This window comes from Telopea speciosissima, chromosome 9 (genome assembly GCF_018873765.1).
Source record: "Telopea speciosissima isolate NSW1024214 ecotype Mountain lineage chromosome 9, Tspe_v1, whole genome shotgun sequence".
Lineage (NCBI taxonomy): Eukaryota > Viridiplantae > Streptophyta > Magnoliopsida > Proteales > Proteaceae > Telopea > Telopea speciosissima.
This window is the reverse complement of record NC_057924.1, coordinates 52,547,790-52,558,642: the sequence shown is the minus strand read 5'-3', so window position 1 is coordinate 52,558,642 and position 10,853 is coordinate 52,547,790. Positions and strand designations below refer to the sequence as shown.

The following is a 10,853-nucleotide window of genomic DNA, read 5'->3' as shown; positions in this document are numbered from 1 at the left end:
ATGGCTAGTTTTTAGGTGAACCGGTCGACCACTTTGTGAACCGATCGACCACTTCATATGACCGTTGGGAGGAAAAGAGTCGTTGGAGTCAGCCTTGGCCAAGCGGTCGATTGTCGATCGACGGTTGTGTGACCGGTTGGCGGTGGACGACCGTTTGAGAAACCGGTTGAAACCGGTTGGCTTCTATATCCAAGTGGGCAAAATATGCCCTGTAATCGGTCGAACGGTTAGATAGACCGTTTGGTGTTTTTGAGCATTTTGCCAGCCTGTCTCTGACAGTCTTTGGTGTGGCATTTTCCCAACTTATGCTAAGGCTTTTAAGGGTCTTTAAGTCACTTCCTAGAGTCTCTACATAATGCAAATGCAATTTCATTAATATGTGTGCAAATGCAATTACAAATATGCGAGTGTATGTCTATGTATGTGCACTCGAACATCTTCATGTAGAAAAAGGCTTCAACTTGATTTCCTCAAGTGATGTTCTTCAATCTTTAAATGATCTCTTAAGATCATCTTTGCTTGAGAGTCCAAGTCCTCAAAGTCTTGATCTTCTTTGTGCTTTATTTCTTTTCATTCTTGGCTTGATCTACTTTATTTCAATCATCAAACCTGTTGACATATCAATATACAACGGTTTATGCCAACTTGTTTGCTATCATCAAAACAATTATGGAGGGAGGGAAGTGTTTTCCCTACAAGGTTATATAGTTTAGGGTGTATGGTTAGGGGTTTAGGTTATATCGTTAAAGGATTAGGTTATTTGGTTTAGGGTTTTAGGTTTGGGTTATAGATTTAACGGTTCAGGTTATATGGTCTAGGGATTAGGGAAAAGGCTTGGGGGTTTAGGTTATAGGGTTTATGGTATTATGCTTAGGGTTTAAGGTATAGGGTTTTATGTTTAGGGTCTAGGGTTTATCATCTATTGGAATCTTCCCATGAAGAAGTTTCCATCTATACATCGATTGCCTAGGTTGAAGGCCTTTCTGCCAAAATCACGACCTTATGTATTTATATACACACCTATAATTTTATAAAACATTACTTTTGTATTAAATGACATATAAGGACTAAAATAATAAGCCTTAATTAATTATCTGAGCATAATAACCTCTATATCCTTGAGGATAAAATTACTGTTTTACTCATAAGGTTGAGAGTTAGAGTTTCTGAAATCTTGGGTTTCACAGTTAAACTGACTATTGGTTTTTTTCTTGATTAATTTTAAATTAGGAAGGGAGACGGTTGGGGCAAGTCATCTAAAACTACATGTAAAATTCTCCAAATAGAAAGTGGCTGAGCTTGGAACAAGCCAATGATCAAATCATTCTCCCTCTCTGAATTGCAATGTCAAAAACAAATATAGCAAGCTCAAATCAAAATTGCAGCTGGTTATCAAGCCTATTAATCTATTTAGCTCTCTTTCAAGTTTTTATTCACTTGAGAATCTAAGTAGGTCAAAAAGTTAGAGAAGGTCTTTGTACTAATTGGGATAGAGATTTTGTTAGCATGCAATGTGGCTCTATGAAATGAAATAGAGCATAATTTTATGGTGGTTTGTCAATATTGACAAATGGGCAAGAGATCGTTGCTTGGTCACGAGGTCCCTGCACCAGCGTGGGGGCCAATGAGAACGTGCACAGGGAATCAATATGGATGGGCTTTTTGATTTCAAGGTGTGCAGTGTGGTAATCTTGTATGCTCCTGTGTTTGGGCGCTGGCTCCACGTTACTTGATAGGGATTTTTTTTCCTGGATAAAACAAAAAAGTCTAGATACTAGTGCCTCTCAGTGTCTAAAGAGGGCAGATGGATCAGTGGTGAGTGAGCCGAGTCTGCTTGCCGGGTATGTGGCGTAGTATTATAAGTCTTTCCATAAGGCAGCGCCTACAGTAGCTCATCCTGATATTTTGGAATGTATTCCCCCTATTATTGGTGAGGATGATAAGCTTTGGTTAGACTCTATTCCATCGGTGGAAGAATTTACGGCGGCGGTTTGGGATTTGGATCCGAACAGCTCACCTGGTCCGGACGGGGTTCCTAGTTTCTTTTACCGAACATGCTGGCAAGTGGTGGAGGAAAATGTGGTGGCGGTTGTCAAAGATTTTTTTTACATTGGGTGTGTTGATTAAAGGGGTTAATAACATTGATTCCTAAAATGGAGGGTGCGGAGTCTCTTGACAAATTTCGCTCAATTTGCATGGGTAATTTTATTTGCAAGGTACTTTAAAAAATTTTGGCACTTAGACTGGCTGGTATTCTTCCTCATTTAATATCTGAGGAATAGGTAGCATTTCAGAAAGGAAAGGTATTTTTTTTAATATCAGTTTGGTGTCGAAGTTGACAAATATTTTGCACAAGTCTGGGAGAGGGGGAGGTGTAGGCCTTAAGATTGACATCTAGAAGGCTTATGATACTCTCTCATGGGATTTTTTGTTTGAAGTGATGAGGAAGTTTGGCTTCAGCGAGGTTTGGGTTCGGTGAATTCATAGGCTGCTGGTTACTACTCTTATTTCGGTACTAGTGAATGGTGGTCAAGTTGGTTTCTTTGGGGTGGAGAGGGGGCTTCGCCAGGGGGATCCAATCTCTCTTATGTTATTTATCTTGGCAGAAGAAGTTCTGTGCAGGGGTACTAGAAAGTTGGTGTTGGAAAACAAGATTTTACCTTTGTAGGGACTTAGAGGTACTTTGGTTCCCTCTCACTTGCTTTATGCTGACGATATTTTTATCTTTTTGAATGGATCTGTAAGATTTGCTAGGACCGTGAAAGGGTTTCTGTCAAAGTATGAAGATTTCTTTGGTCAGTACATAAGTTTGGAGAAAAGCAAGATGTTTGTAGGAAATGTTTTTGCTTCTCATAGACAGAGAATAATAGATATCATGGGGATCCCGTTGTATTGCTTCCCAACAAAATATTTGGGTGTAAATATTTTCAAAGGAAGAGTTACAAAAGAGCTGTTGCTGCCTTTGGTGGATAAAATTAAAGGGCGTTTGATAGGATGGAAAGGCAAGCTCCTATCTATGGCTGGTAGGGTGGAGTTGGTTAGATCTGTGATTTTGGGTATTCCTATGCATAGTTTTTCAGTGTATTGATGGTCTTCCTCCTTGATTGTGATGCTGGAACAATGGCTAAAAAATTTTATTTGAACAGGTGATGTTGATTCAACCAAAGTTTTGGTGGTTAAGGGGAAGATGTGTGTAAGCCTCGATCTGAGGGTGGGTTGGGAATTCGTCGACTTTGAGAGGTAAATCAGGCATTGTTATGTAAGCTGGCTTGGAATATAAAGCATGGTTCTTCTACCGGGGCAAAATTTTTAGGGCAAGATTTTTGAATGCCAATGGACAAATGAGACAGGGTTATAAGGCATCTTCTATTTGGCTTGGTGTTAGGAGGGTGTGGAATTTTTTGTTTGGACAGGAAAATTAGGGTGTGGGTGATGGGCAATCTATTAATTTTTGTGTTGATAGATGGTTAGAGGGGGGTTCAATTGCCGATGCTTCAGGGTTGGATCTGAATTTTTTTTTCTAATTTCTCCTTAAAGGTAGTAAGTAGATTTTATTTCTAATAATGGGTGGCAGTTCCCGTAGGTAAACTCCATCTTTCTAAGAAGTGTGTTTGAGAAAGCAAAGCGTATCAGAATTCCTTTGATATTACATCGTGATTGGTGTGTTTGGAAATTGGAGCCATCAGGAAGATTTTCTGTGAAGTCGGCTTGGGAAGAGATCCGCTTAAAAAACCCAAAGGTCCCCTAGTGGAACGTGGTGTGGGAGTCAGGTCTTCTCCCTAGGCACTCAATGTTTGGATGGAGATTTTTTCTTTAGAAAGTACCTACGGATTAGATAATAGTTTCCAAAGGGATTGCTCTGGCTTCAAGATGTGATTTGTGTAAGAAAGGGGGTGAGTCTTTTATGCATCTATTTTTTGAATGTGATGCAGCCCTGGACCTGGACCATGAAGAACCCACCACCTCACACCCTAAGGTTCTTCGAAGATTGGTTCGGGTCAAGGAGAGGCATGCTAGGCAAGGCCAGCCCCTGCAGGGATAGTCCATCCATTCTTTATCTTCCTAATAATCTTAAGGAAAGAAGTTGCACCTAAAAGAGGGAAGATTTGGACTGATTTGGGATTATTTCAGTTTCTAAATAAATAATGCCTAAATAAATAAAGGATCAATCAGCTAGCTAGTACATTGGGTTGATTGAAGATTTGATTGAAGATTGGATTGAAGAGTGGATTTCTAATTGAGAGTATATTGGGTTGATTGAAGAGAAGATTGGATTCTGATTGAAATACCTTGGCTGATTGGAGATTCTAATTGAAGTATTTTGGCTGATTGAAGATTAGAGATTGGAATCTTCTCTTTCTTTTCTTCTCTTCCTTATTCATACTCAGCTCTAAGTCTATATATGTAATCCTCCTTGATTGATTGAAGGCAGATTATGAAGTTTAATGAAACTTGCTCAAGCTTGAGCCTGAACTCGATTGGAGTTCTTGCAAGTCCTTTTCTTCTTTGTTTGATTGATTAACTCACTTCTCCTGATCTCTGCTTTCATCAAGGCTGCACCAGAATGTGAGTTTGCTTTGTCGTGTGGAGTAAATTCCCAGGGATTTTTGGGGTATCTTGAAAATCCCACATCTCATTAGATAGTTTGTGAAATTGGTCGTTAGGGAAAGGTCGGCTGATGGGTGTGAAAGGGGCTTGGATGGTGAGGTTGTGTTAATTCCTTTTTATGTATGGTGGAAACGGAATTCTAGAAGGTACGATGGCGTGGAGCACCCTTCGGGGTTTGTTTGTTGCCGTGTCTTGGAGTCGATCTGTGAATTGGGATTTTGTTTCAAGGGTACTATAATGTCTACAACAGGTTTGGTGGCTGCAGAGAATTGGAATTAATATTCCTCCTCCTAAATCTCCTAGGATTTTGGAGGTGTTTTGGTGTAAACCTGAGGCTGAGTGGATAAAGCTAAATATTGATGGGTGTTCCATCGGAAAACCAAGACGTACTGGTGCAGGTGGCGTGTTTCGGGATCATGATGGGACGGTGGTCTCTTATTTCTCAATTTTTCTAGGCATAGCTACAAACTTTGAAGCAAAGTTCAGGGCCTTTGTAAATGGTGTTGTACGGATGATGGAAGCAGAGATTCAGAAGCTTTGGGTTGAATGTGACTCTGCAGCAGTGGTCGTATCAGTGCAGAAGCAAGAGTGTCCATGGTTTGTTAGACAGGATTGGATGTACATTCTACCATTCTTTTCTACCATCTCTTGGAATATAACTCATTGCTTCCTCGAAGCCAATCCAATCGCGAATTCTTTGGCAAAAGAGGCAACAAAGCAAGGATCGTCTAGTATGGAATTTCATTTGCCAATGTTGGTGCAAGATGCACTTTCTTGGGTTGCAGCTAGGAACACTAGATTTCGTTTTTATTGAGAGTTGTTGGGATTCAACTCCTCTACTGATGGCATTGCCAAAGGTGGGGGAGCTGGATCTTTTTTTATTTTTTTCTGTTCCTGCTCTGGGGTTGTCCAGGTTGAGGTGCTTTTGTACATTCTTTCTCTCTTTTATTAATACTATATGATCTTTAGCAAAACAAAGTGCCTCTCTGTGTCTTTCTCTCTCCTCCCATAACAGGGGCAGATATGTCATTTGATAGAGAGGAGGAGAGAAAGACACAGGGGAGGCGCTACCATACATTATGCAACTTGACAGCGTTTCTTCTCCAATAAAAAATTTATCTAGATATTATAAACTCTTTCAAATTTTATATCCCCGTGAGGATAGGAAGTATCCGTACCTATCATGGTTTAAGGAATCGATATCAGATTGGCCGTATTGGTCGATTTGTATCAATATCGGTAGAGACCAATATGATACCGTTCAGGGGTACTCACAAATGGTAAAATTGTATACAAAATCGATTTTTATTGAAATTTAGGGGTAAAAACGCCCGATCCGGATCAGTAATGTATCAGTGTCGTCGAGACCGATATTGATTACTAAAACCTTGTATTTTCACAGAAATCCTATGATCGATGATCCATCCAATCTCGAAATTCAGGTTTGCCTTGATAGGTCAATTGGATCTGAGGTAGTCTCTGTTTGAAGATTTGAAGAGGATCGTAAAGGATTCATGGAGGCTGAAGGATAGGGTTGACATTATCCTTATTGGAAAAAGGATATATTATTTTTGGGTAATCTACACATACCACCCCTGAGGTTTGACGAAAGGATGATTTTACCCCTCAGTTTTGGAAAATTCTGCGTACCCCCCTGAGGTTTACAAACAATAACAAATAAACCCATTCCGTCAGTTTATGACTAACACTGTTAAAATCAAAAGGTAAAGTGACAAAAATGCCCCTTCAAGAAAAAAAAAAAAAAAAAAAACCTGCAACTCATCTTCCCCAAATCGAATGGGGAAGATGAGTTACAAGTATCCCCATCGATTGCTCCATCCATGGCTCTACAGGTATCCCATCGATTGCTCCATCCATGGCTTCTAGCGAATTGACGGATGTGAGAGACTGCTAACCCTAATGGTTTCTCTGATCCAATATTGAGTGCTCACTTTATCTTCCACACTACTGGAAACATGGTAGGAAATCGTCCGGTAATTAATTTTACAGCTTCGTCGAATGCGACGGCAAATTTGGCTTGTGGCTGTGGGAAAGACGGCGAGAGAGATTTCGGATTGAAACCGAAAGCGATTTTGCAGATGTTGTCGAATGCAAACCTTTGGAGGATGTCTTGTAGATCGAGCACAGAATTCTCGACGTTGGTAGTGGAGAGGAGAGGGAGGAGGCATTCGGAGAGCTCTGCCTCGACGACGGTGCCGACGAATTTGCGGAGGGACTTGGTGTTGAATTCGGGGCTGGAGATCTGTCTCTCAAACTTCCAGCGATCACCGTCAGCGTTGAAGATGCTAGAACCAAGTAAGTCGTAGAGATTTTTGCGAAAGAAGGGGCCTTTGGGGTATTTGTAGAATTGCGTCTTAAGGATGTGTTGGACGATGGCGGGATTGGCAGTTATGATGTTTCGGCGGCTAAAACTCTTGAAAGTGAAGGTTGCATTTGGGGAGTTTTGGAGAACCTCAGCTATCCATGGCATCATTAGGTCTCGATTCTTGGGAGCAGCAAAGATGTGACCGATCAATGGGTAAGCAGTTGGAACTTTTCTTGATATATTTGCAGGAGATGAAGACCCAGATGAAATTTTGTTCTTTCTGATTAAGAAGTAAAAGAAAAAGATGAAAGGAATTGAGATGTTCCATTAGAAGCCATGGATGGAGCAATCGATGGGGATACCTGTAACTCATCTTCCCCAATCGATTTGGGGAAGATGAGTTGCAGGGTTTTTTTTTTTTTTTTTTTTTTTCTTCTTGAAGGGGCATTTTTGTCACTTTACCTTTTGATTTTAACAGTGTTAGTCATAAAGTGACGGAATGGGTTTATTTGTTACCGTTTGTAAACCTCAGGGGGGTACACAGAATTTTCCAAAACTGGGGGGTAAAATCATCCTTTCATCAAACCTCAGGGGTGGTATGTGTAAATTACCCATTATTTTTTCGTTGCTCGAGTCATCATAGTTAGTAAGTTTGCGTATTAATTGCCATATTAATATTTGTATTCAACTATATGAATCAATAAGCCGACTGTTACCGTATTTTATTAACATAATATATATAGTTCCATTGGATGTGAAATCATCATAACATGAACCATTTGTAAACTCCTGTTCATCGGGATATGACTCTCATTCACAATGAATGGGGAATTTTCCATTTATACATTGTTACCGTTATGTAAAGAGTTAAATTCCCTAGCATTGTCTTTAGTCATATCATTGATGCGATATATTTGGAAATGAATCACTCCAGCTATTGAATTTCACCTAATTTCAATTTCAATTACTAAAAGAGATCCCTGGTTCATTGGTTTTCATCCAATTTCATGGAATCCGAGGAGAATTGAGGTGTCTCATCATTGGGAGTGTCCTAACTTATGAAGCCAAAAAGGTTATATATCTGAGATTACTTCTAGAGAGGAATGCAAAATTGGTAAATGACTATTCAGACAGCAAAGATATGACCCAAAAAATTACAGTGTATCTGGAATCTATATCTTCCGCTTATAAAAGCCCATAACACTGGGTTCCCAGTTGCAGATTTGCAGTAGTATTCTCTTCTTCACTTTTTTGATTTCTCAACTCTTTGATGGCGCCCTTAGAAGTAGACTGGTCTGAGCTTCCAATGGAACTCTTAGGTTCAGTCCTACAACGTCTCCCCAACGTCGATATCATCCATTTCGGTGCTGTCTGCACCTCATGGCATTCCGCTGCTTCTGATAAATCATACTCGTCAGCGCCTCAACTTCCATGGCTGATGCTCCCTTACAAAGCAGGCCATGAAGGAAAAGAAACCCGCAAGTTCCACAATCTTTCAGAAAATAAGATTTACCAGATCAAGCTCCCAAAAGAGATTCGACACAGCAGATGCGTTGGTTCCTCTTTCGGCTGGCTTGTTATCGTCGATAGATTCTGCCATGCTCTTCTCATGAACCCTTTTTCTGGTGCCATAATCCATCTCCCACCTACTGAAACATTCCCTGGTGTTTTAAGCGTTAATAGGTCTAAAACATCTGGTGGAATCGATAGTCATACGATTCGCCGACATGAGCCTGATCTTGAATATTCATTCTCTGCTGCCAGATTAAGGGTTGCACTTATTAGTAAGGCCCTTGTTACTGCAGATCCATTGGTTGATAACAATTACATGGTCGTGGCAATTGGGTTATCCGGATTGGCTTTCCGTAAAGCAGGAGCTGATTCATAGACCCAATTAGATCGACCAAATTTGCGGAACATTTTTGAAGATATTATGTATTTTAATGGGCTGTTATATGTGCTTCGTCGTAATGGAGGTATTGTGGCTTGGGATGTCAATGACCTTCCTCTTAATGAGGCAACACAGGTTGCCCCTCCATTTGGGGTGTTCTTACTTAGAGCTCCCCAGCCAACTGCATATTGGTTTTCCAGGAAATGGTATTTGGTGGAATCCTCAGGGGATCTATTGCAAGTTCTTCTTTGGTTCCGAGAGATGTGGGAAAGGCGTAATACTTTTGATTCAGCTTCATGTAGTGTTTGCAGGCTTGATCAGAGTAGCAGGACTTGGGTTGAAGTCGAAAGTTTGCCTGGCCGTGTGTTGTTTTTGGGCCATAATTCTGCGATTTCCTTATCGGCTCGTGATTTTCCTGAGTTTAGAGAGAACTCTGTCTATTTTGGTGAATACTTCTGGGAGGGATGGTTGGAAGGTGAAGCTAATGTAGGTCATCAGAATCTAGGTGTTTTTAACCTTGAAGAAAGGAGATTTGTAAGATACTCCTCTTGTGCTTTGCAAAGGATCAAGCCACCACTTGTATGGGTAGTACCAAATTTTCGGTAGATGTTATTTGTGTAATAATTTGGTTGCTAATAAACAAGATCAATTGCTTATTTTTTCTTGAAGAGGATAGGATCCTTTTGGTGACTTTTTTGTTGCTGTAATTACAAGTTTTGTACTTTTTTTTTTAATTTCAGACAGTTTTCATCCATCCATAGAAGATGATTCACCCACCATCTTGGGGTTCACAAACCCCTCCTAGGGTTTTATTATGTTCTAAAATACCCTCCGGATACCCATTCCGGCCCTCTCCTAGGATTTCGGGTTTAGGGTACAGGTTTTGTTGTATAAGGTTTTGGTATAAAGTATAGGGTTTAGGGTATAAGATATAGGGCCGGTATAGGGTATAGGGTTTAGCTTATAAGGGTTATGGTTTGAGGTATAGGGTTTAGGGAAGAGGGTATAGGGTTTAGGGTATAGGATTAAAGGATTAGGTTATAGGGTTTAGCGTATAGAGTTTAGGAATTAGGATTTAGGTTATAGGATTTACGTTATGGGGTTTATGGTATAGGAATTAGGGTTTAGGCTTAGGTTATAGGCTTAGGTTAGAGGTTTAGGGTTTTGGGTACCGGACTTAGGTTTGGTTTAGGGTTTAGGGTGTAAGGTTTAGGGTATAGTATTTGGAGTTTAAGGTTTAGGATATGGGGTTTATGGTATAGGATTTATGCAGTTTAGGTTTTACGGTTTACAGTTTAGGTACAGGGTTTCAGCTATAGGGTTTAGGGTTTAGGTCATAGGTTTAGGGTTGGTTTAGGTAATAGGTTTTAGGGTTTAGGTTATATTGTTTAGGGTATTTGGTGGAGGGTTTAGGGTATAGGTTTTAGGATTAATGGCAAAGGGTATTGGTTTTAGGGTTTAGGTTATAGGTTATAGGGTCCAAGGAATTGGGCATAGAGTTTAGGATAGAAGGTTTAGGGTTTAGGGTTTAGCGTATACTATTTGGGGTATGAGGTATATGGTTTAGGGTAGAGGGTTTATCGTATAACGTTTTGGGTATATCCTTTAGAGTTTAGGGTTTAGGATATGGGGTTTATGGTGTGGGGTTTATGGTTTAGCGTTTAGGGTGTACGGTTTAGGGTATAGGGTTTACGGATTACCATTTAGGTATAGGGTTTGGGGTATAGGGTTTAGGGTCTAGGTTATAGGCTTAGGGTTATGTTTAGGTTATATTGTTTGTGGTATATCGTTAGGGGTTTAGGTTATGGGGTTCAGGATATACGGTTAAAGGATTTGGTTACAGGGTGTTGGGTTTTGGGTTTGGGTTTGGGTTATAGAGTTAAGGGTTGAGGTTATAGGGTTTCATGTTTAGGTTATAGTGTTTAGGGTATTGGCTTTAGGGTTTAGGTTATAGGGTTTATGGTTTAGGTTATAGGGTATAGGGTATAGGGTATATAGTTTTGTGTTTAGGGTTCAGGGTCTGGGTTA

At 40.2% G+C, this 10,853-nt stretch overlaps 3 protein-coding genes across 3 annotated transcripts; 2 read left to right on the top strand and 1 right to left on the bottom strand.

Moving 5' to 3' along the window:
- Nucleotides 1-6,556: 6,556 nt before the first annotated feature.
- LOC122639063 (cytochrome P450 94A1-like) lies at nt 6,557-7,307 on the bottom strand. The gene is made up of 2 exons (XM_043831903.1): nt 7,297-7,307; nt 6,557-7,214 (listed from the first exon to the last, which is right to left on the bottom strand). The coding sequence occupies exons 1-2, from the start codon at nt 7,305-7,307 to the stop codon at nt 6,557-6,559; spliced, it is 669 nt and encodes a 222-aa protein (XP_043687838.1).
- Nucleotides 7,308-8,204: 897 nt separating this feature from the next.
- Nucleotides 8,205-8,822, top strand: LOC122639062 (putative F-box protein At4g22180). The gene has a single exon (XM_043831901.1). The coding sequence runs from the start codon at nt 8,205-8,207 to the stop codon at nt 8,820-8,822; it is 618 nt and encodes a 205-aa protein (XP_043687836.1).
- A 45-nt stretch (nt 8,823-8,867) lies between these two features.
- On the top strand, nt 8,868-9,431 carry LOC122639061 (F-box/kelch-repeat protein At1g64840-like). Its single transcript, XM_043831900.1, has one exon. The coding sequence runs from the start codon at nt 8,868-8,870 to the stop codon at nt 9,429-9,431; it is 564 nt and encodes a 187-aa protein (XP_043687835.1).
- The last annotated feature ends 1,422 nt before the right edge of the window (nt 9,432-10,853 follow it).

Excerpts from the sequence above, each read along its gene's own strand:
- LOC122639062 (XM_043831901.1), top strand. The coding sequence starts at position 8,205 with ATGGCGCCCTTAGAAGTAGACTGGTCTGAGCTTCCAATGGAACTCTTA.
- LOC122639061 (XM_043831900.1), top strand. The coding sequence starts at position 8,868 with ATGTATTTTAATGGGCTGTTATATGTGCTTCGTCGTAATGGAGGTATT.